General features: G+C 40.2%; 1 protein-coding gene across 2 annotated transcripts in view; it reads right to left on the reverse strand.

Moving 5' to 3' along the window:
- LOC131954463 (serine/arginine repetitive matrix protein 1-like) overlaps window positions 1-26,736 on the reverse strand; it is a 32,345-nt gene continuing 5,609 nt past the window's right edge. For both annotated transcript variants that reach the window (XM_059318168.1, XM_059318167.1), the window contains exons 2-4: window positions 2,884-4,268; window positions 2,452-2,520; window positions 1-1,027 (exon numbers count right to left, since the gene is read on the reverse strand). In XM_059318168.1, the coding sequence (XP_059174151.1) occupies window positions 842-1,027; window positions 2,452-2,520; window positions 2,884-4,197 (1,569 nt within the window). In that variant the 5' untranslated portion in view covers window positions 4,198-4,268 and the 3' untranslated portion in view covers window positions 1-841. The remainder of the gene's footprint in view (window positions 1,028-2,451; window positions 2,521-2,883; window positions 4,269-26,736) is intronic.

The raw sequence follows: 26,736 nt of genomic DNA on the forward strand, positions 1-26,736 counted from the left end.
CACTGGTGGTACTGTATAGTTGTGTGTGGCTGTGGTAGTGTGTAGCTGTGTGGTACTGTGTATCTGTGTGGTACTGTGTAGTTGTGTGTGGTAGTGTATGTTAGTGTCTAGCTGTGTTACTGTGTGGATTCAGCTTTGTATTTAGTTTTTGAGTGGTACAGTTTTGTAATTTATAGCTGTGGGGTATTCTTACCGTGGTATAATTTAGCTGTGTTATACTGTGCAGCTGTGTGTTAGTGTGTAGCTGTGTGTGGCAGTGTGTATCGGTGTGGTACTGTGTAGTTGTGTGTTGCTGTGTGTTAGTGTGTAGCTGTGTGGTAGTGTGTATCGGTGTAGTACTGTGTAGTTGTATGTGGCTGTGTGTATTGCAGTGTGGTAGTGTGTAGCTGTGAGTGGCTGTGTTGTACTGTGTGGCTGTGTGGTAGTGTGTAGCTGTGTTGTTCTGTGTGGCTGTGTGGTACTGTTACTGTGGTATAATGTAGCCGTATGGTTCTAGGTCATTCAGTTTATCCTCATATTCATCTTTTTCTCAGAATTCTCTCAGACGTTTAGGGCGCAACCTGATGCAGCGGGGTAGATCTAGTTCTAGGCTCACTAAGTTCCAGCACATCATTTGTTTACTGTTGTTGTTAGCACAGCTATAGAGAATGCCATTCATCAAACGCACCCGTACACCCGTAGTTCACAACACTCTCCGTGTGTATACAGTTCACCGTAACTCCGTGTGTACACAGTTTACCGCACCGTATGTATGCAGTTGACGCAACTCTCCATGTGTACACAATTCACCGTAACTCTCCGTGATTATGATTACGTAGTTCACCGTAGCGTTGTGCAGACATCAACACGCAGAAAACCGCCGAGCGCTCAAATTGAGGCGCGTGACGCCAATATGTTTGAGGGGGTTGTTGCCATAGAGGGGCTTGGGAAGGTCAAGGACGTAGGAGAACTCGTGCAGATCCTCCAGCTCTGATTGGAAATCATCCAAAAGATCTTGGTGTTCTTCTGTACATCTTTTCAGCTTCAGCTAGAATAGAACGAAAATTGTTAAAAGGGAGACAATTTAGAACTTTGTTTGTAGAATCTATTTCTTTAGTTACTTCCCTTTACCAGTATGAAACTTTAATTTGAAACAAGTCCAATAAAACATTTAGAATGTATTAATTATATTTTAACGAGCCGGCCCGCGGCATAACATACGCCGCTATTTAGTTGTTTCTAATTTTCAATAATTCATAATTTGTGAATTCGACAGTACCAACGCTGACACTGAAAATATTTCTTTAAAACACTATAAGTAGCTCGTTAAGGACCATAACCCCCCCCCCCCTTCCTTCCCCCCCTCCCCCCCCCCCTACGTTTAAAATCGTTGGCTCTGTTTGTAAACATTTAGAGTGAACACAGCTCACTAAAACCATGTAGGGGTGGGGAGGTAGGGATAGCGTTTGCAGCTTGTTTTCTAACGGCTCGAAGAAGAGAATTATATATATAGATAGATAGATTATTTCTATTTTAAGCTGAATCTACCCAAAACAAGCGTCAGTTATGAACAGTGCTTCGAGTTGTGAACCGAATCTCACTTAGTTAATGCAGTAAATTAGAATGTGTATTGTTTACAAAGATGGCAGAAGCATGTAGTATCAGGGGCTGTACTAGGTCGGGTGTTGACCAGTAGGATAAATTAGGGTGTCACCCCTCTCATTAATGGGCGGTGTCACGCCACCCTTAATACTGCTTTTAACTGTTTTCGTTTTAAACTACCAAAATATTTGTTTATCTATGCGTCTCCGTCGCGCTCGTCCCACCCCTGGTGTATGAACACAATAAGTGATTTACCATGAACTTAGGATCAGCAGTTAAAAATTAGACTGGACAAAACATTTTTCTCACTACACCGTTTTCATTTTGATGTCCCCTCCAGAGTTTCTTCCAGGCATCTCTTCGGGGGGGGGGGGGGGGGGGGGGGGGGGGGAAGCCCCCCGAAAATTTTGTACCCCCCCCCCCCCCACGAACGAAATGAAATTTATATAGAAAATATATACTTTTAACAGTGCCCCCCCCCCCCCCCCCCCACCGAAAATTTCAAGTGCCATTCCCCCCGGAGAAAAAGTCTGGAAGAAACACTGGTCCCCTCTCCCTCCCCCAGTCCCCACACCAAGATGCTGATAATGCTATTTACATGTCAGCAACGTATCTTTTAATAGGTCTATTAATAAACGTAGGTGTGAACACTTTATTCCAAACTAACTTAATCATCTGAACTTTTGTATTTCTTATATAGTCATGTGATGTTATTTTTGGGTAAGAAGTTTATATTTAAATGGGATCTATGGGAAAAACTAGTTCCGTTGTGCGAGAGGCGTTCAGTTATGTAATGAATTTAATTTATGCATGGATCAACCTGTGACATCGACATGTGACATTAGCACGTGACATCACCACGTGACCTACCTGGTGAATGTCTTGTCGTATGGTCAGCAGCTGTCTAGCAAGCATCTGATCCTGGCTTCTCATTTCCTGCTGTGGAGGTAAACAGTGAAGTTATTTTTAGCTGTCTGAATACGTCACATCCGTTCAGGTTGGCTTATAACAATACATGTAACTTTTTAACACAGTAATCTTAATCTCTTGAGTGGTAAGTAAATAAACACATCACGAGTATAACTAAACGTTAAGAAAGAATAATCAGTTTCGAAAATAAAAAGTCAAATATAAAAACATGGATAAAAAGTGAAGCTGGTCCACATAACGAAACAAACCAGCACACCAGAAATAGTAATAAACAGCCTATGGGACAGATACATAAACACGACAAGCCAAAGTTAAAAAAAGTGAACCTGGTTTAAAGACCCAGACAACGAAACAAACCAACAAACCACTCACCAATTCATTCCTCAGCCACTCCAGCGCCTCGTCGATTCGCTTCTTCCTGTCTTTGGTCAGCAGCTCGTCAGGGGCGTCACCGTTCAGGTTGGTCCTAACCCTCGGGGAGTCGGGGCTCTCGATGTACTTCTGGCGCCACAGCATGATGCTGGGGCGCCGGGGGCTCAGGTGGAGCTTGTCTGTGGTCTCCTGCAGACGTTTCAAGTCGGATGGAATGTAGCCGGACTCATCGGCGCTCTCCACCCCGCCCCCTTCACTGAGCTCGCCTTCAGAAATTGAACTGATGGAGTCGTTACGGATGCGTCGGTTGAACAAGGAACTTCCGTGTTTGGAGGAGTTGTATTTGGACAGGAGGGGCTTCTTTGTTTGGGCTGATTGTTTATCTGGAGCTAACTCGGGTCTCTGCTCGGGGTCGATGAGTGGAGCATGATGGGTAGGGCCGGAAGTTGTGATGGTGATTTGGGGAATGCTGGGAGGTACCAAAGTGCAGCCTTCGGATAGGGGCCGAGAGTTATGAGACAATCGCAGACGGTGACTAAATTTAGGACTAGACACGGTGGTCAAAGACGATTGGTTGGGCGTCCCTGATGACGTCAGATTGAGACGTTCCACCGTCTCGCGTATTCTCGCTAAACCCTGCCCGTCCCCGACTATTTTTAGCACGTGGTTGTGGTTGGAATCCAAGTACACTTGTCCGCCATTTTGAATAGTTCTGGATGGTTCTGGAAAGTTTTTAGGAGAGGAATGACTGTTCTTTTTCTTAGACTCCGTGACTTTAACAGAATTTGTTGAGGTCTTAAGATTCGAGGTATCCGAAATCGTTTTTGTGGGTGCTCCTACTGGGCTATTATTCCCTGATCTACTTTCGTTTTGTTTGGGTAAGGATTTCTTCCCCTTTTTCTTTTTAGAGTGTGTTTCTTTACCATCTGGGGTAGGGGACACGGGGGAGTTGGTGCCAGAACGTGGCCGGGGTGGGGCAGGCGGTTTTGATGTCTTTAACTGCGAGGGCCGAGACTTGGGACTAGACTGGTCAACTTTTGGGCTGACATTCCTGGCACCGGAACGTGGGTCAGTCCCAGGGGAAGCAACTATGTTCTGATTCCCAGTCTTGCCCTGCTTGTCCTTCCGTGGGGTGGGGCTCTGGGAGTGCTCGATGGACCGCCGGGGTGGGGCCTGGTTCTCTTTGGCCGGGGGGTGGTCCTGGAACTTGTCTGGCAGCGAGTGGTCATCGCTGTCGTGCTCTTCGATGATGGACAGGGGTCTCTTCCTGTGCAAGCTGGGGGTGGTGTTGGTGGCGGTTGTCGTGGCCGACATTTGATTGACGTGAACTAGTTACAGTGGAAACTGGTAGATGGTTGGTTTATTACATCTTACCGCAGACTGATCTGAGAAAAAAAGTACAAAAGTAGCAATATATATTTTGTATATGTATGTATATATATATATATATATATATATATATATATATATATATATATATATATATATATATATATATATATATATATATATGTGTGTGTGTGTGTGTGTGTGTATGTGTAAATGTGCCGTAAGATAACGAACACGTGAGCTGGTACACACCGCGGTTTGTAGCCGGGATGTGTAGTTTAGTTTTGTTGAGAGTAACCCAAGCGTGCTGTGTCATTAGAACAAGCCACCCTATGGTGTAAACATCTGCCAAACTTCATTCAAAAGTTGGAACAAGTTTCTCTAGACTTGGGTTTTGTTACAAACACTTTCGATACTAACTGAACAAGTTTCTCTAGACTTGCTTTTTGTCACAAAAATGTAAACACATTCGATACAAACTCATGTCTTGAGACATAATTACACCAAGGTTATTTTAGAAATACAGAATGAACGAAATCTATAAATATATGCAGGTTGCGATTGAGCATTGCATTACAATGGACTGTACACACGCACCATATGAAGAGATGTATATAATTTTATTGCTTTCATTTATTTACCATGATACAGGGCGTGGTTAGAAAGCCCTTTCTATCCAACCACTAATAAATTTCCGGTGGACTGAACTGTCATGACAACATTGCCAGATAAACGTGCCCAAGTGTGTACACATTCAGCATCTAAGCGGCCAGTGTGGCAACCCTGTCGATGTGTCGCTAATAAATCTGTCAGCCTCTACTTAGCGTAATGCTAAGAACATGACAAGGGGACATCAGCGAAAATATTACCCCCCCCCTCCCTCCCCACGGAGCTCTTTGTTGTCAAGGTTGAGGTCAAGATGGACGGAAACAGATGGTAGGGACGGAGAGAAGGAAGTTTAAAGAGAAAAAAAATGTGTTGGTTGCTTGTGCAAGATAGTCGTTGTTACTGATTCAATAAAACAATGGGATCATATAGTTTACATTCTACGTAAATACATTTTATATACTTATATATATATATAAATATAAATTTTATATACTTATATATATATATATATATATATATATATATATATATATATATATATATATATATATATATATATATATATATATATATATATGTGTGTGTGTGTGTGTGTGTGTGTGTGTATGCATATCAACAGTCCAGACTGATAGATTCCACAACAGAAAACTAAACGAAACCCGTCAAATATTCCCGAACGTCGAGAACCAAATACATTTAGATAAACAGCTTAGATAAACACCTTAACGAACACCTTTCACGAACACCTGGGAGACGATCGATATTAGCTGTCACCCAGGGAGCATCGGATGATGGGTGACGTTATTACACCTTGGGGGGTGGGGGGCATAGAAAGGATGGAACTTTTTCCTCTATTGACCAACTATTACGTCATTATCTTCGATGTACCCTAGCGGGTCAAGAACGGCGAGTGGACGGTCAGACTTATCCCAACTGGACGGTCAGACTATCCCAAGTGGACGGCCAGACTGTCCTCTGTGGACGGCCAGCAGGTGTAAACTCAGTTATCATAGGACCCACAGGTACTCACACACAACCTGGTTCGTGTCTATTTTTTTTACTTTGACCTTTGAACCGGAAACCCAACCAGAGCCACGTTTTCACCATGTGACCAGTTGACATGTAAATTCGTCACGTGACCTGGGGACATGTACATCTGTTTCGCGGTCATGTGACCCATTAGTTAGCCAGATGTATCTCATCAGAGCAGTCTCGCCTAAAAGGTTACCAAACACAAGTCAGAGAGACCTTTCGCGGTTTTAAAAAAAAAAAAAAAGTAACAAAAAATAAAATAAAAAAAAACAACGTATTTTAAATTGTTATACATTCAGTCACACGATGAATTCGAAGGTTTTAGCTTGTTTTAGTTTGGTAAGGGTTTTTAAAACAAAAATAAAAAGTAAAGGTTAAGTTATCGGCTGACGTCACTTAGTTTAGGTCTCGACAGTTTCTGTCTGGTGACCACTGACATTCACATGGACGGCCAATACCAACGTAATTCACATAGACGGCCCGCACTACTAAAACCTCGGGACTTACATCTGTAAAAAAAAAAGGAAATAAAAAAACATAGTTCTTACACCATGAGTCCCCCAACCTTTCCCTCCCCACCTCCCCGTCTTAATCCAGATCAATTAGCAATTAACACCATCTGCACGGCCTCAGGGAACTAAAAGATTAATCAGGACTAATTATGACAAGACGGTCGAGCACATTTGACAGCCAACATCGACAGCTACACAACACCGGAGGGCAAACATTGACAGACAAGATGGCTGAACGTGGACACTATACATTGACACGACCTACGGCCAAATATATTGACAAGCGAAAGTGTCAAAGTGTGAGGGCGCGTGGGGTCAGGGCGGGTCATGTGGCTCACGTGCGACACGTCATGTTTCGCTCTCCTCCCCACCTCCCCCCCCCAACACATAGTTCCCCCCCCCCCTCTCTACTTAACTAGACACTTAAGACGGCAACTTCTTGACCTCTTCACCTCGACAATTTCAAATCGCAAAACTTCTGGCAATTTCGACATTTATTTTTCAATTTATTTTTAGAACTTGAATAAAACTATTATTTTAGTCCTTAAAGGAAATTGCGAAATTATATTTCTAGTACTGAAAACTAGTGTCGTTCAACTTCAGTACACATTGTAATTTGTAAATGTCCCGTGTGAAAAGTTACACCAAACATGTCAGTATTTACTAAACGTTTACATTTACGGTTGAGATTATGGTTAGTTAAGGTTATTTATATTTTCTCAAACGTCCATATTTGTATACTGACATTTTATTGAAAATTTCATGTATATTCTGCTAGTATTTACTAAAAGCAAAAAAAAAAAAAACCCACAGACAATTGTAACTGTTTTAAATGAAAACAATATGAATAAAATTAGAATACGGTAACTAGAAGAAACGAAACAGGATAATATGTACACACATGTACACAGTTTTTAAATTAAAAAAAAACAACTTACTGTAGGCCTGTGTAGAAAACACTACTATGGATGAGCTAACCTTAAAGTCAACACGTTCCGAATGCTGGTCGAGCGACCAACAACTGTTTTGAACTGAGCCGCGCGTGGGGCTATTTATAGTCTGCTCACAATAACAGAAGAAAGCTTGACCTCACAAAGGGATTGTCAGAGTGTCATCATTTCTTGGTCCATCATTTTCTTGCCGCTGTCATTGGCCGGGATTATTCGTGGTTCTATTTATAATCAGCCAATTGGTTTGCGGGGGAATTACGTGTGACGTAAAGGCATCATCATTGCGACATAGAGAGCGGTTCTCAATTTCTAAAAATAATCGCCCTTCTGATTGGCACATCACCGGTCCAACTAACTCCCCCCCCTCCCCCCCCCAAAAAAAAACACACAAAAACAACCCCACTGTTATTAAAGTAAAGTAAGTAAAGTTTCCCTTTCAAACCTGACGGTCTATGGGGCAAGTGAAGTAGAGTTCACTTGTTTCTGTGACCTCGGCATATGAAGAGATAGTGTGGTCAGCACTATGCCCAGCCGCCTTTACTTTCCCTAACGTGAGTTAGGTACCCATCAGAGTTGGGTGGACTCAGGGACGGTATACTGACTTGAACCCGGATTCGAACTCGAGGCTTACGGGTTAGCACTCCAGCTCTCTACCGCTAGACCACTCCGTCACTGTTATTAAGTAATCTGCTAATTTCTATTTTTTTTTTTTTTTTTTGCATTAAAGTAATGGTCGACTTCGGGGCCGTTTAAAACTCTTTAAATAATTTTCATCCAGAAATTCAAGTCACTTGGACCATTTTATTTATATGAAATACGATACGTTAAAAGTCTTCATAATAAAGAGATCATTTCAAAAGCTTGTATAAATAAAATAAACATATATTTACTTTTCCCATGAAAGCGTTTGTCATTCAAGAAATAGATTGAATGCACTTTGGGACAAACGGTTTTACATTTTCTATTTTAGCCAAAGGAAATTTCTTTATTTTCTATTTTTGGTGCGAGTTTTATAAAAACACTTATATTTTTAATGGAATGAATAAAATATTGTAGTAAGACTTTGCCGCGTATTTTCTGGCACATAAGTAACAGAAGTTCAAGTCGGAAAATATATTTTTATCTCAATTAGTAACATATTTTTTATTATAGTAAGTCGATAGATACATTTAAAAACAATTATTGCCTTATTTATCGTAGCACTCTCTTTATGGTAGTAAATTGATATACACATTTTTAAAACAATTAGTACCTTGTTGATCAAACCTACTGATCGATCAAGTAATCGATAGCATCTAGTTATCTCCCCTTTTGTTATCGACCATTCAAAATATATTTAAAAGACTTTTAATTAATGTTCAATTTGATTAAACATTAGCTATTCTTGTGTTGTCATCAGAGTTATAAGAAAAGTTAAATCACCTTATTAAAAATGGAGCAAAGTAGAGCTATAGAACTTGATAACCCCCCCCCCCCCCCCCCCACCAAACCTTGTAATACGTGAATTTTAAAATGTAATTTCTACAATTTCAAATATGAAATACGGAGTATTTTCGTAACAAAATATAGATCTAGATCTCGTCAAAACGTGTTTATTTACTCAAATAATCTTGTCGACAACCCCCCCCCCCTTGAACCGAAGTTACAAAGCTCTAACACACATTTTGAAATATCCAAAAAAATTATTTCACACAGGATTTTACGCGTGATTTCGACATGACGGTGTAATATGGCTCAATCATCATAATGCTGCAACAACGGGCTATTTATAGATGGTCCAGTCAAGTCACGCTGCTTTAGCCAACGTGACGTCATATTCTCAACATACAATATTAACATAATAATGTTATTATTTTTTACTGTTAATGTTTTAAAAAAAATAAAAGAATCATATAAAAGCGAATTCTACATTATATTTTGTATTATCCAAATGTTAAGGTGATATCTATAGATGATTTATTTATTATAAAGATGCTATCTACAAATGTTCAATGGCACCACATTATATAACGACACCATACAAATAACACAACATAATGTATAACGACACCATACAAATAACACCACAATGTATAACGACACCATAGAAATGATACTATACAATGTATAACGAAACAATACAAATGTTCCAAGACACCATACAAAAGTTCCATGACACCATACACATGTTCATTGACACCATACAAATGTTCTATCTTCTTCTTCTTTCTTAATTGAGAATATGGTGGAGGATTTAGACACCATACAAATGTTCCATGACACCATACAAATATTCCATGACACCATACAAATGTTCAGTGACACCATACACATGTTCAGTGACACCATACACACAAGCCCATTGTTCCCGTGTGTTCATAACTTCCCTGTCTTACACATCCTAGTCCAACGTGTCCACACAGCGACTGTCTTTGTTTGCTTCAAGTGGGCGTGTCTTCACCAAAACTATGGAACCGTTAGAGTTGTCCACAGACAGGTTCCGCTTGTGTGTCGTGTCTTTTTACCCCACCACCCCCCCCCCCCCCCATCACCCTTTATCTCCAGATACATATTATTACAAATCAGATCATACACTTATCATATATGTCATAAATCTGTCATTCATAACGTTATAAATGTCAACATACTGTCACATATGTCACACGTCGGTTACATCAACACACAAATCACTTAACATAACGGAACCCGTAACATGACGGAACCCGTAACATGACGGAACCCATAACATGACGGAACCCGTAACATGACGGAACCCGTAACATGACGGAACCCGTAACATGACGGAACCCATAACATGACGGAACCCGTAACATGACGGAACCCGTAACATGACGGAACCCGTAACATGACGGAACCCATAACATGACGGAACCCGTAACATGACGGAACCCGTAACATGACGGAACCCGTAACATGACGGAACCCGTAACATGACGGAACCCATAACATGACGGAACCCATAACATGACGGAACCCGTAACATGACGGAACCCGTAACATGACGGAACCCGTAACATGACGGAACCCGTAACATAACATGACGGAACCCATAACATGACGGAACCCGTAACATGACGGAACCCGTAACATGACGGAACCCGTAACATGACGGAACCCATAACATGACGGAACCCGTAACATGACGGAACCCGTAACATGACGGAACCCGTAACATGACGGAACCCGTAACATGACGGAACCCATAACATGACGGAACCCGTAACATGACGGAACCCATAACATGACGGAACCCGTAACATGACGGAACCCGTAACATGACGGAACCCGTAACATGACGGAACCCATAACATGACGGAACCCGTAACATGACGGAACCCGTAACATGACGGAACCCGTAACATGACGGAACCCGTAACATGACGGAACCCTTAACATAACATGACGGAACCCATAACATGACGGAACCCATAACATGACGGAACCCGTAACATGACGGAACCCTTAACATAACATGACGGAACCCGTAACATGACGGAACCCGTAACATGACGGAACCCATAACATGACGGAACCCGTAACATGACGGAACCCGTAACATGACGGAACCCGTAACATGACGGAACCCGTAACATGACGGAACCCATAACATGACGGAACCCATAACATGACGGAACCCGTAACATGACGGAACCCGTAACATGACGGAACCCGTAACATGACGGAACCCGTAACATAACATGACGGAACCCATAACATGACGGAACCCGTAACATGACGGAACCCGTAACATGACGGAACCCGTAACATGACGGAACCCATAACATGACGGAACCCGTAACATGACGGAACCCGTAACATGACGGAACCCGTAACATGACGGAACCCGTAACATGACGGAACCCATAACATGACGGAACCCGTAACATGACGGAACCCATAACATGACGGAACCCGTAACATGACGGAACCCGTAACATGACGGAACCCGTAACATGACGGAACCCATAACATGACGGAACCCGTAACATGACGGAACCCGTAACATGACGGAACCCGTAACATGACGGAACCCGTAACATGACGGAACCCTTAACATAACATGACGGAACCCATAACATGACGGAACCCGTAACATGACGGAACCCATAACATGACGGAACCCATAACATGACGGAACCCGTAACATGACGGAACCCTTAACATAACATAACGGAACCCGTAACATGACGGAACCCGTAACATGATGGAACCCGTACCGTAAGCCTAACCAAACACGGCCCGAGGGACCCAGGCCCAAGCTAGCAGCCCTAATCACGTGACCAGCTAATAAAAACTTAGGTCCTAGGCACGCACCATGCCAAATCCGCACGCAAAAAAAAAATAACACATTTCTATAGGCTAAAGCCTGCAAAACATAACGCAGTTATCTATACAACCCACCCCACGGTTATCCATTCATCCACCCTCAAGTTATCCATTCATCCACCACTGCGACCAATGACCCGAGACGGCGCGATAGAAAACATCAACTGATGATGAAAAACTTCATAAAATCCCATTGAAAACATTCCTTCCTCGCTGCGTCTATTTATAGCAATGAAAAACTTCTTTGAAAAACGTGAATTTCCAGCATATCTGACCAGAGAAAATTTAACTATGTAACTCGATTGTTTAAAATACGAAAAATAAAAATTCCAAGATGTCTTTTACGTTTATACACAGGACTTTATTTTGATTTATGACTTAAAATTTGACTTTAAAATGATTTCTTAACTTTGCTTTAACTTCAACATATCTACACAGTTATCTCCCTGTGTAGTGTTGACATACCAAGGATACGAAGACAAAGTTAGTGACTTGTGCACAGTTAATGATTCGGTCGCCTTGCGATTGCAGTAAAGTATGAGGAACAGGGTATGTGGGTGATGTGATGGGGTCGAGAGAAGAAGGTCGATGAAGTTGGACTTGTGGGTGGGGTCTATGGAGACAGAAGGGCAAAGTGCATCTTTAAAATTCAACAGGTTAGAAGCTTTTAATGACAAGAGGTTAACTACACATGCCGGCACTGGTGCTGTGATCTACATATGCCGGCACTGGTGCTATGATCTACATTCTACAACATATCCACACAGTTATAAGGGAGAGGCGTGTCCACCTGGTCCAACCCCCACCGCTCCCCACCCCCAGACCAGCCTTGATATGTCATCTCAGTTTCTATTGAGACCTCCCCTCTGTGGCCATGGCATATATTCTACATCAGCCACAAGCCTGGGTGTCGCTTCAGCTTGAGAGCTCTACAGATGTACTTCACTTAATGGGGGCTTTAAGATTTTATATGTCCACCCATAGGCTGTCTGATAAAAGATTTCATGTACATCTATGGCTCAAACTTATATTTCTGAGTACGATAGACATTAAGATATATCTATATCTATCTATCTATATATAAATATAAAAAGGCATATAAGGCATATAAGGCATATATAAGGCATATATACATATATATTAACATCCTATGGAATTGTTAGTTCCCCTGCACCCCTTATCCGCCTATGATTGTAAATTTATATCATGGTCTATGAAAATAACCTTGGTGTAGCTTTATGGCAAGACATCAAGACATCAGTTAGTATCGAAAGTGTTTGTCACAAAAATCAAGTCTAGAGAAACTTGTTCCAACTTTTGAATGAAGTCTGGTAGCCACACGTGTTTACACCATAGGGTGACGTGTTCTAATGACACAGCACGCTTGGGTTACTCTCAACAAAACTAAACTACACATCCCTGCTACACGTGTTCAGTATCTAACGGTTCATCGGGGTGCGCTTTATACTTCATAGAAGTGACACTATTCGTGTCCTATTTCATGAATGTGATTCTCATTTGACACCAAAGGATTTCTATCTTTACATTCATCTACGCACGATCACTTGGTAAAGGACGTGACACATTTTTAAAGTTAACTAGAATACCCGTCATCCGTTGGATAACTGTGGGTTTCGGGGGTCATCAATAAAAAAACATCACGTCTGTCACTCAGAGGCAGAGCGACCCTTCCCGGCGCCCGGAGACAAAGTTTTCGATTTGAACCCCCCCCCCCCCCGCAAGATTTCGATTTGAACCCCCCCCCCCCTCAAACTTTTGATGTGCACCCCCCCCCCACTCAAACTTTCGATTTGAACCCCCCTCAACCTTTCAATTTATTTTTCCAAACCATTTTGGCGCCCCAACATATGTCCCCCCCCGCCCCCCCCCTTCCCCCATCCACCTCCCCCCGCCTCCCCTTCCCCCCCCCCGCCTCCCCTCCCCCCCCCGCCTCTCTCCCCTACCGTCCCCCCCCCCCTCCTCGCTACGCTACTGCAGTGTCACTTATCGTCACAAAAAACAGACCCCACATTCAAAAATATGTTTTTTATCTTTTAAAAACACCGAAAACACCGATTTCGGACTATCCCTTCATATACTGACGTCACATGTGACCTACTCAACTCTACTTCACCTGCCCAGTGTCCCGCCAAGTCTCAGACAACATGTATTTATCGTTTAAAAAACGATTCCAGCCGAGCATGTCTCTGACCACACTATCCTTTCATATGCTTAGGACAAAGAAACAGATGAACTCTACTTCACCTGCCCTGTATCTTGCCAAGTTCAGATAGGCAACTTTATCATTCACATCTAAAAAAAAAAAAAAATTGAAAAAAAAATTTCATCGACATATTGGTCTAGAACCCGTGCCACCTGCATGAGAGCCGACTACGCTACCAGCTTAGCTATTTACTCGTGTCGTCAATGAATTTTTATACTATACTTTTGAGTCTCCGCGCATAGATCTAGATCTAAGTCTAGTAATAGTAACTTTCAAATTAAATTTTATCTTAAATTAGCCAAACAAAGATTTATATAAAATAATTAAGGCCTGAAATAGATTCTAGATGTAGAATTTACATTAAGTCTAGATCTAGAATTTACATTGAGTCTAGTGACCTACATCTAGGCTAGATCTAGATAGATCTAGATCTAGGCTAGCTTCATAACTTTCCTTCGACAGCTGATCTTTAGATCTAGAGAAATTTATCGTAAAACTAAATGAAAAAGACAGTTGAAAATTGATATAAGTGTTGGAACGTAATAAATACAGCAAACGGACGTATTGTTTAAGTTATAGCCGGCAGAAAATTAGCTTTGTAACGCGTTAAACTTTTGAATGGGCCACAAAGTCTATGATGGAGTCCGCCATTTTTATTGTACCAAAAAAGTAAACACATCAAGGGACGTCACTATCCCCACAAAGTTTATTCAAAGTATTAACATTTTTTAAAAAATACGGTTAATTTAACAATGAATAAATCAATAAATTAATTAACGTCTTTAAATAAATTTGTGATTAACAGTCTGTCTTAAAACAAAATTTTTTCTCTACCTACATACTATTTTACAGCTTTCCACGATGAGTGCAACCATGAGTAATAGTCAATCAGGCAAACAAACAAACAAACAAAAAAATAAATATTCAAACATGTAAACAAACTTGACTTTTAGTAGTATACTAGAATACCCGTCATCCGTTGGATAACTGTGGGCTTCGGGGGTCATCCAACAAAAAACATCACGTCTGTCACTCAGAGGCATAGCGACCCTTCCCGGCGCCCGGGGACAAACTTTTCGATTTGAACCCCTCCCCCCCACCAAGATTTCGATTTTCAACCCCCCCCCCCTCAAACTTTTGATGTGCACCCCCCCCCCCCCACTCAAACTTTCCATTTGAACCCCCCTCAACCTTTCAATTTATTTTTCCAAACCATTTTGGCGCCCCAACATATGTCCCCCCCCCTTTCCCCCTCCCCCCTTTCCCCCTCCACCTCCCCCCGCCTCCCCTTACCCCCCCCCCCCCCGCCTCCCCTTCCCCCCCCCCGCCTCCCATTCACCCCCCCCCCGCCTCCCCTCCCGCCCCCCCCCCCTCCTCGCTACGCTACTGCAGTGTCACTTATCGTCACAAAAAACAGACCCCACATTCAAAAATATGTTTTTTATCTTTTAAAAACACCGAAAACAACGATTTCATATACTGACGTCACAGGTGACCTACTCAACTCTACTTCACCTGCCCAGTGTCCCGCCAAGTCTCAGACAACAAAAACGATTCCAGCCGAGCATGTCTCTGACCACACTATCCCTTCATTTGCTTAGGACAAAGAAACAGATGAACCCTACTTCACCTGCCCTGTGCCCCGCGAGGTCCTGATAGTCAACCTTATCATTCACATATAGGGCTTAAGAAAAAAAAAAGTTCTATTAATGTTTATGACACTGACTTTAAAATTTAGCTTTCATTCTCCAAAGCAAATTTTAAAATGCTTTTCTGGCATATCTAGCCCTGGCCACCTATACCATGTTTAAATAATGTGAACACCCGCCATTTTGCTCGTGGTAAACATGGCCTAAAATTGGTCGGAAGTCTTGCGTCCGGTCCGTACGCCATATTGTTGTTAGCAGCCGACCACGCCTCCAAGTTAGTGAGTAATCCTACTATATCTAGATATAGTACCTAGATAACAAAAAATTCCCATGTATTATCGAATTAGATGATCATTGAAGCTAAACAAAGATTTATATAAAATAATTAAGGCCCGAAATAGATTCTAGATGTAGAATTTACATTAAGTCTAGATCTAGAATTTACATTGAGTCTAGTGACCTAGATCTAGGCTAGATCTAGATCTAGGCTAGATTCATAACTTTCCTTCGACAGCTGATCTTTAGATCTAGAGAAATTTATTGTAAAACTAAATGAAAAAAGACAGTTTAAAATTGATATAAGTGTTGGAACGTAATAAATACAGCAAACGGACGTATTGTTAAAGTTATGACCCACAGAAAATTAGATTTAGAACGCGTTAAACTTGTGAATGGGAACACAATTTTCTTCGATAGACGCCGCCATTTTATTGTACTAAAGAGTAAACAAAAACCTGTGACGTCACGGTCCCGCCGAGTCTAGTGGCTTTTCAAATCTTTTTAAAAAAAATGGGTTACTCTGCGTATGAATAAATCAATAAATTAATTAACGTCTTTAAATAAATTTGTGATTAACAGTCTGTCTTAAAACAAAAATTTTTCTCTACCTACATACTATTTTACAGCTTTCCACGATGAGTGCAACCATGCGAGATAGTCAATCAGCCAAATAAACAAACAAACAAAAAAAAAAAACCAAAAAAACAAAAAAATAAATATTCAAACATGTAAACAAACTTGACTTTTAGTAGTATATAGATAGATCTCTGGTTCTGGTTCCTGCTACGCCCTATTTGACCCTTGTTGTGACGATCCCTGTTATTGACCCCTTAACGCTGACCCCTGTTGTTGACCCTACTGCAGTAATTCGGTCCAATTAACCCGCCTAGTTTCTCAACCTACAGCTCGACTACTGAGCCAGGCGCCACCACACCAAGAGAGATGTGGTTGTTGTAGCTGTATTTACGTTGTCGCTGGTGTCCAATTACTTACATAGTCAATAAGGAAAAGTATGCCTTTGTGTAGCAGCTAGTTTGGTCTAGAGTAATTGGTAAGTTATAGATCTATTGACGCATGCAGTAGCGCTGTGAAGGTGTAAGGTAAGAGTATTGTTTCTCTGGGATTAGGTTCAAGATTGGTAGCCTGGGTTTGAAGGCTAAAGAAATGGATGCCTGGGTTTAAGTTTAAAGTGTCGACTATTAGGTTTGAGACTAAAGTGTCGACTTAGGTTAGAGGCTAAAGAACTACGAATGTAGCCTGTTGCTAGCACATAACACCCCCACCCCCTGTCTAAGGTTAGATACACAGGAACAACAAACTCTTAGCTAGATCGTACACCTGTCCGCGGGTTATCATACTAGGTCTCTTCCCCTCGGCCACCGCCCACTTAAACTAAGTCAGCGACGCTACAAACCAAAGAACAACACATACAATCTACGCCGATCTAAAGAAATTACCACCGATAAATCTGGAACCTTGGTCCATGTAATGGCTTTTTATGACTTTCTGATCGCTAAATGAAAAGATTAGAAGCCTAACCTATTTGCGATAACCAAGCAAGGCTTATCTGACGTGTATGCTTGAATTAGACGGGTCCGCGGTACCGTAGCGGCACTTTTACTGCTGTCTTCTATTCATACTGGGGAGATTGGAATGTTGTCATTGCATGATTTTATTAACGTAAACATGAGCACCTGCGGTTAATGGCACTACTTGATTATTTACCACATGAAAGTATTTTTGTTATTCTGTCACGCGTCTAACACACACCACAATAACTAGTCTGTCAATTACAAGTCTGTCACTGACTAATCTGTCACTGACATGTGTCGTCTGACAAGTCTGTAACTGACGTCATCTGTCACTGACGCCACTGACGCCACGTCTGTCACTGACAAGTCTCACTGACGCAAACTGACAAGTCTGTCACTGACACCAAAGACAAGTCTGCCACTGGCCACTGTACCACAAAGAAGCCTAACAGCCCCACGCTCCTAATGTCACCCCCTACCCCCAATTGAGCGACTTAAAAATTAATGATTCAGAAATTGGCCTTTAATCCAGCCATTTGTTGAATGTCGCATAGGTCAAGGTCATCCAGGTCAACTACCACAGGGATACTCAGGCAGAAGAAGAGGGTGGGGGGGGGTGAGGGGGAGGCTAGGTTAGGGAGTCATAAAAGGCGCCGCATCAAACCTGTAACATGTTCTAAACTGTTTTCAAACGGTTGGGATAGAGACAGAGTAATAAATTGTGTAATGGAAGGGCGGGGTGGGGGGTGGGTGGGAAGCTAGGTCAAAGTTTAAAGTCTTGTGAAAAATGATAATATTTTGTGCGCGCGGGAGGGGATAGTATAAAAATGTGCGTAATATATTGGTGGTCGTGTTGTGTGTGTAGGGCGGAGGTTGATAGGGTACTATAAAATAAATTATGTGCATAATATATAGGTAGCCTTGTTATGCTATGGTGTACATATGTGAGTGGGGGAGGGGGGGGGGGGGGGGGCAGACAATATAGTGCGGTGGTGGTGGGGGGGGGGAGGCGAGTAAAATATGTGTATACTTTATTGCAGGCAGTAACACGACACGGTTGAACAAGGGATGGCGTCCTACACCCAGTAATCAAGACATGAAAAAACAGAACACGAGAACAAAAATCGATTCTGGTCAATTAACGTTATCTTCTTCATACTAGGATCGATCGATACTGCCCAGGACGTAAACAATACATGATGGGTCAGTTATTGTATGGAGACGATTGATGTCAAAAGTCGGAAAATAACGACAAGTCACATTTATTAGCAGCGTTGTTAGTCTGGTGTTAGTCTGATGTTTGTCTTATATGAGTCTGATGTTAGTCTGATGTTAGTATGATGTTAGTCTGATGATAAACTATTAGATACGAAAGTATACAATGCACGCAAAAAAAAAACAGCATTATAGTAGTTAATAAAGAAAAATGCGCACACATAAAAATACGCACACAGAAAAATGCGCATCTTTCTGGTCACCAAAACAAATCCAACATCAAGTGTTTCGACCCAATGGCCACGTCAGACAAAAAAAAAGAATTAAAACATACCACGAGAGACCAAGGTCAAATAGAAATGTATGTAAAAAGTTTCATGGTGGAAAATCTCATTAAAAGTTCATTGTAACAGACAGCATAATCTTTTTACAATCAATTTACATGCGAGCTTAATCCATTAGCATGGGATAATCCGCGTCAGTGGATTAACGAGTGAACGGGGCGACAAAAAAAATGCGGACAGGGCGAAGATAGTGATCAGTGTATGTATGTGTGTCTGTCTGTGCGTATCAAATTAGTCTTAGCCTGGGTTTGATTAAAATCCGATAGTAAGATTCCCGTTAAAATATGATAAATAGGACAGACATGTAGAACAGGTCTACTCAATATCTGGAATCTACAACCCATGTAGGAATTCGATCAAATCAATGACCACTCATTATTTACAACCTACAACCTATGCAGGAATTCGATCAAAACAATGACCACTCATTATTTACAACCTACAACCTATGCAGGAATTCGATCAAAACAATGACCACTCATTATTTACAACCTACAACCTATGCAGGAATTCGATCAAAACAATGACCACTCATTATTTACAACCTACAACCTATGCAGGAATTCGATCAAAACAATGACCACTCATTATTTACAACCTACAACCTATGCAGGAATTCGATCAAAACAATGACCACTCATTATTTACAACCTACAACCTATGCAGGAATTCGATCAAAACAATGACCACTCATTATTTACAACCTACAACCTATGTAGGAATTCGATCAAAACAATGACCACTCATTATTTACAACCTACAACCTATGCAGGAATTGGAACCGAAAAAACACAACAAAAAACAGCTATCTAATATAAGAGATGAGAAAATTATTTCTAAACGTTTTAAATGACATTTTCAATTATAGAATTTTAAGAAAGAAACCGGATTAATTTCAATCCAGAGATAATTAAAGTAATCGTTTTTATAATTAAAAAGAAATCTTAGCTAAAATGTATGAAGGTTTTTTAAAAATCTTATTAACGAGTTTTAATTTCTATGGTTTTTAATTATTTTTTTTCAAAATAAAAGTTTGGCTGGAGTGCCAAAATATAAATCAAAAATCAAAACAAAAATTCGCCAGTTACTGGTTGAACTAGCTGTTAAACCTGTCTTGTTAAACATGTCTTGTTAAACCTGTCTTGTTAAACATGTCTTGTTAAACCTATCTTGTTAAACCTGTCTTGTTAAACCTATCTTGTTAAACCTGTCTTGTTAAACCTGTCTTGTTAAACCTGTCTTGTTAAACATGTCTTGTTAAACCTGTCTTGTTAAACATGTCTTGTTAAACCTGTCTTGTTAAACCTGTCTTGTTGAACCTGTCTTGTTGAACCTGTCTTGTTAAACATGTCTTGTTAAACCTGTCTTGTTAAACATGGTTGTTAAACATGTCTTGTTAAACTGGATGACAGATGGGGCTGAGAGTTGTTTGATTATAATTAACATTTGTGTCGTGTGGAAATAATTAGATACGAAACCCGTTTCACGTGGGTTCGTTCAAATATACGGGTAGCTAGGTGAATAGTAATGGTGTATGTGGGGGGGGGGGGAGGTGGTCAGGGGAATAGTAATTGAGGGGGATTAGATAAACTGTTAAGTAAAGTTTAATAAAAATTGAGAGAAATAGGTGTTAGTGATGTGATATTTTTGTACGAATGATCTCTATGTAAGTTATGTGTCTGCATGTTAATAATGTGTCTATATGTAAGTGATGTGTTTGTATGTAAGTGATGTGTCTGTATGTAAGTGATGTGTCTGTAAGTAATGTTTCTATATGTAAGTGATGTGTCTGTATGTAAGTGATGTGTCTGTATGTAAGTGGTGTGTCTGTATGTAAGTGATGTGTCTGTATGTAAGTGGTGTGTCTGTATGTAAGTGATGTGTATGTATGTAAGTGATGTGTCTGTATGTAAGTGATGTGTCTGCATGTAAGTGATGTGTCTGTATGTAAGCGGTGTGTCTGTATGTAAGTGATGTGTATGTATGTAAGTGATGTGTCTGCATGTAAGTGATGTGTCTGTATGTAAGTGATGTGTCTGTATGTAAGTGGTGTGTCTGTATGTAAGTGTTGTGTCTGCATGTAAGTGATGTGTCTGCATGTAAGTGATGTGTCTGTATGTTAAAGATGTGTCTGTATGTAAGTGATGTGTCTGTATGTAAGCGGTGTGTCTGTATGTAAGTGATGTGTCTGTATGTAAGTGATGTGTCTGTATGTAAATAATGTGTCTGTATGTAAGTGGTGTGTCTGTATGTAAGTGATGTGTCTGTATGTAAGTAGTGTGTCTGTATGTAAGTGGTGTGTCTGTATGTTAGTGGTGTGTATGTATGTAAGTGGTGTGTCTGTATGTTAATAATGTGTCTGTATGTTAATAATGTGTCTTTATGTAAGTGATGTTTATGTAAGTGGTGTGTCTGCATGTAAGTGATGTGTCTGTATGTAAGTGGTGTGTCTGTATGTAAGTGATGTTTCTGTATGTAAGTGGTGTGTCTGTATGTAAGTGATGTGTCTGTATATTCATAATGTGTCTGTATGTTAATAATGTGTCTGTATGTAAGCGATGTGTCTGAAAGTGATGTGTATGTATGTAAGTGATGTGTATGTATGTAAGTGACATGTCTGTAAGCTAGCGATGATACATCTTAGTTTCTAGCATTCACGTTGTTTTTACACCGTTTGTCTTGTTTTGTTTACCTTTTAGTTTTTCATCTTTTTCTCTGCCTGCCACACCCTTAAGGCTGGGAGCTACAGGACAAAAACTCCGAACTTAAAAAGTTAATTTGCTGAAAACGCATATGGGTTTAACGAAACAAACCTGAAACAAAACAAATGTCTTACGCGAAATCATCCTATATTTAACCTTTCAAGCAGAGGTCAAGGTCATGTGATCTCACCAACCACCTAGAAGAAAACAAAATTTCATCTCGTCTCAATCTACCACAACTTCAATCACCACGTGACTTTACTGGTTCGACAAACGGACGACATCAACACCACGTGACTCGACTTTTTCGACAAACGGACGACATCAAAGTCGTAAATCAACAGACAACTGCAACCCCGCCTGCCCAGATCAGACGATACACTTTCCCACTTTTTTCCCTATCAGTTTGTTTATCTCAAAACTTGATCACAAGAAGCGTTTATTTGGCAGCTTGATGTGCCTGTTTAATAAAATATCAATAAAGAACTGAATTGGCTTTCATAAAATTAGAATATTCTATGGAACAGCACTGTCTTTGTCAGGTTACGGAGATTCCCGATCTAGGGCAACTCAATACACGTCGATTGATTCAGTTCAGCGTTATCTTTAGTGTCATTATGTCATTCAATGACATGTTTACTGTCATTAGGTCAATTGATGACATGTCATATGTCACAAGGACCCTGTGATAAAGCCAATCTATGACATATTTATCACAACACCTATGATTTTTAAAAATTAATTGTAAAAAAAAAAAAATCTCAATCCACTTTTTATAATTTTAAGTCATATAAAGCCTTTATATTGTCTAAACCCACGACTTGTTATAAGTCATATAAAGCCTGTATATTGTCTAAGACAACAGCTCTGTGTCGGAACAAGGCACCCATTATAATTCTGTGTGTGTGATGACGTCACAATTAATTGTTAGACAAAAAATTCAATTAATTCTGACGTTACATAATACAGACATAAGTAGAATTATAATTAGCCAACAAAAACTAATAGAACGAAGAATGTTCGAGTTTTAAGATATCGTGCAGACGTTTAAAAAATCGATGATGTAAACTTTAACGGTACAGAAACTCTTTATATTAGGAGTAAGGTTAGGTTTTAGGTTAATTATTGTTACAGGTGATTGTTTGTTAAAGAAAATGGTGGAAAAACATTAGAAATAATTTTTCACGTTTAACAAAATATTTGTATGCCATGGGTTGCGTGTGTGTGTTTGTGTGTGGTTGGCGGGGGGGGGGGGGGGGGCGGGGGGTGTGGAAAGGGGGGGGGAAGAGTTAGAACTATATATATATCAGGGGCGTAGCGAGGGGGGTGCGGGGGTGCGGACCGCACCGGGTGACACCATTTAGGGGGGGTGACACCAAGGCAAAAAATAGCAAAATATATAGAGAAAAACTTGAGGGGGGGGGGGGTGGCGGTGCAAATCGAAAGTTTGAGGGGGGGTGTGCAAATCGAAAACTTGAAAGTTTGTCCCCGGGAAGTGTCCCTACGCCTCTGGGGGGGGGGGGGGGGTGACACCCGACCTCGCTACGCCACTGATATATATATATATATATATATATATATATATATATATATATATATATATATATATATATATATATATATATATATATATATATATATATATATATATGGGTAATATGTTCAAAAACACTCCGATGACAGAGTGCGTGCTGCCCCCCGCCGATTGCGTGTTGTATGTGTTCAAACTCTACAACACGTATGTGTAATCAAACAAACATGACCATCATATATTTAACACATGTGTCAGATCTACAGGACTGCGTCTCCCCCGTCCCCTCCCAGCGGGGTAAACAGATTGACCACCGGGGATGTCCACACGCACAAAATGAGATCAGTTTGGCACTCGACTCGTCTGATTACGTAATTCACTCAGAGTTCTCTCCCAGCTTTACGAGTGTCGGCTAATGATGTTAGTTCTGTGGTTCTGGTGATGTAGGATGTACACATCTAGGGGAGGGCACTGTCATTTACAGACGAAAGTCATATACATACATAGATACATAGATACATAGATACATAGATACATACATACATACATACATACATACATACATATGTCAATTATGAGTAGAAGTACATGTTCGTTTACATTATATATATATACTAGCCGTCCCGGCCAGGCCCTGCTCTGGCTTCTGTGAAAAACCTTTCTGTTAAAGACCATTACCTGTGTGTTTAGTAATCATCATAAACCCGGCATTGCACACCCAAACCAAAACCAAAACAACAAAACGCAAACATAAAGCTAACACAATTACAAATACAAACGAAAACAAAAACCTAACAACTAACCCAACCACAACCACAAACACCAATACGAACACAAAGAAAAAAAAAAACGAAAAAGCAAACGAAAACAAACCAAATCCAAATGCAAAACCAACCACAAACCCAAAGAAAAAAACACAAACGAAAAAACAAACGAAAACAAACCAAATACAAACGCAAAACCAACCACAAACACAAACACAAACCCAAAGAAAAAAACAAACGAAAAAGCAAACGAAAACAAACCAAATACAAACGCAAAACCAACCACAAACCCAAAGAAAAAAAAACACAATAGAAAAACAAACGAAAACAAACCAAATCCAAACGCAAAACCAACCTCAAACACAAATACAAACACAAACCCAATGAAAATAAAACACAAACGAAAACGAAAAAAGAAAGAACAAAAACGAACCAAATCAAAACGCAACCACTAACGCAAACCCAACCTAAACACAAAGAAAACACTAACGCGAATATAAACGCAAAGTGCTCACGGTGCTGAATCGCCTACTTCAACTTAATAAACGACTATAGTACCCCAACTTATTCATAGTCTTTTGCACTCACTTTAATGAACGTAGGCGCGAAACCGAACACGGGAGGCCCGGGACCCCAAAAAGCACCCTGTCTGGGCGCCAGAGGACGCACCATGACGTCACCGCCTGATTGAACTTAGTAAACGCCTATAGTGCATAACTTATTTATAGTCTTTTGAACTCACGCGAACGTAGATACCATAGCGTACACCGGAAGGCCCGGGGCGCCAAATAGCACCCTGTCGGGGTGCCGGAGGACGCCCGGATTTGATTCACTTAAAGACTATAGTAACCTTTCTTATCCATAGTCTATCGCACTGTTTAAAACAAAATTATGCAGCATAGCGCTCACATGATAGCCCAGGGTGCCAAATCAAACCGTGCAGGGGCGCCGGCGGACGCGCCTGTTTCAATTTAGTGAACAAAAATGATAATACTCCAAGCTTATCCGTAAATGGAAAGAAATAAACGTATATGATTTGTAGGACCTGGCTTATTAAATGTTATTGATTAAAAAAAAAAATAATAATTATTGAACAGTATGTTCAGTGTATAGAATAAATAAAAGGCAGTGTTAAAAATACCTAACGACATTGCACTTAATCAATCCCCGCTAATTGTGTAATTATTTTTTTTTTCTTAACACCAAAAACAAAGTAATAAAATGTTAATTCTCTCTTCTTAAGGATTTATTTTTCATTAAAGGGAAGTAACTTTGCAGTCAATACATTTCCTACACAATTTTAGAAATTTTATAAACGTCGATACACTTTTTAAAAATTTTATGTCGCGTTCATAATTGAAAATTATTCTTCTAAGTAAATAGAATGAAAATTGTTTTTAAAGACTTTCAATGGTAATTTTTCGACTCGTACATTTAGACTCTGAGCACGATAAAAAATCTAACACTTAAATCCGTAGAAGTGTCAACGACAAACTTTTTTTTTTTTGCCACACGTTACAGAACTGAGCTTTATATATTAGATATATATACATATATGGATCAACATATGTATATAGGCCTACATGTATATATAAGTTTATATACAAGTATATATATATATATATATATATATATATATATATATATATATATATATATATATATATATATATATATATATATATATATATATATATATATATATATATATATATATATATATATATATATCTTAGGATTAGAGTACATCCATTTAAAAAAGTTTCTATAGTGCTGAGGGAGAAAGAGGGGTAGGAGATTGAGTTAAAACGGCTGTTGACATAATGAAGAGAGGAGAACTTGACTGTCAAGTGTTATCTATTGTGCAAGGTGTGGCGACCTCAAGTGTTTTGTGCTGACTTGCTGAAATAATTTTTTTGTCTAACTCAAGTTGTACTGCACAAGTAGAGGAAGTAGAAGGTTTTACAGAGTTAACCAGCTTTGTCCAGTATGAATGTGACTGCACCACAGAAACGAGTTTTGTGTTACTTAAGTTGTGCTATAAATGGCCTCTCCCCCCCCCCCCCCCACCAACACATAAAGTAAAAAAAAACTTTACGGGTCTTTTCCTGGCAAGCCCCGCCACTAATGCGAAAAAAAAAACATTCACGAAAAGTTAAGTCCCGCCACTTTTTATGTCAGCTCCATTTTAATGCACGCATGCAACCTTGAGAGTTAGGGTTTGGGTATCGAAACACAGACCTTTTCATACAAATTATTAATGACATGTCAACGACCATTATCATTATTGTCATCTAAAAGCTCCGTTGTCCAAATGACACATGTCATACTTTCAAATCAAGTTAAAATCCTAGCATAGGAAAAAAAATCTACATAAGCTGGTTATTCTAGTAGGTGGGGGAGGTAGATGAGTATTGAGTTTGTTGATTATGCGTTGTTTGGGGGTTTGTTGTTTAGGCAAGTAACAACATTCTAGATTAATGCCAACTTAAAGGTTTCTCCAATAGAGATCTAATGCCGTCTTTAAATTGTGTCTACTCTAGACCTAATCTTTAAATTGTGTCTACTCTAAACCTTATGCCGTCTTAAAGTTTGTCCATCACTATACAACACCTGAACGCAGTTACTCGTTAGATTGTTTGAGCAGAAATGACGCATACGTTGGCTTTTCGGGAGTTGTCCTACTTCACGCATCTCCCCCCCCCCCCCCCCATCGTCACAATAAGTCACACACGTTAGAGCTCTTCCCCCAGCTTCGTGACGTCATCTATTGATCATCACCTTAAGAATAATTACCGAACCCTGGTCAAAGCAAGATTGATTAAGATGTTGGTACATTTACATCCACAAGTTAA

Source organism: Physella acuta, unplaced genomic scaffold (genome assembly GCF_028476545.2).
Source record: "Physella acuta isolate Inbredline_101_S28 unplaced genomic scaffold, ASM2847654v3 ptg001000l, whole genome shotgun sequence".
Lineage (NCBI taxonomy): Eukaryota > Metazoa > Mollusca > Gastropoda > Physidae > Physella > Physella acuta.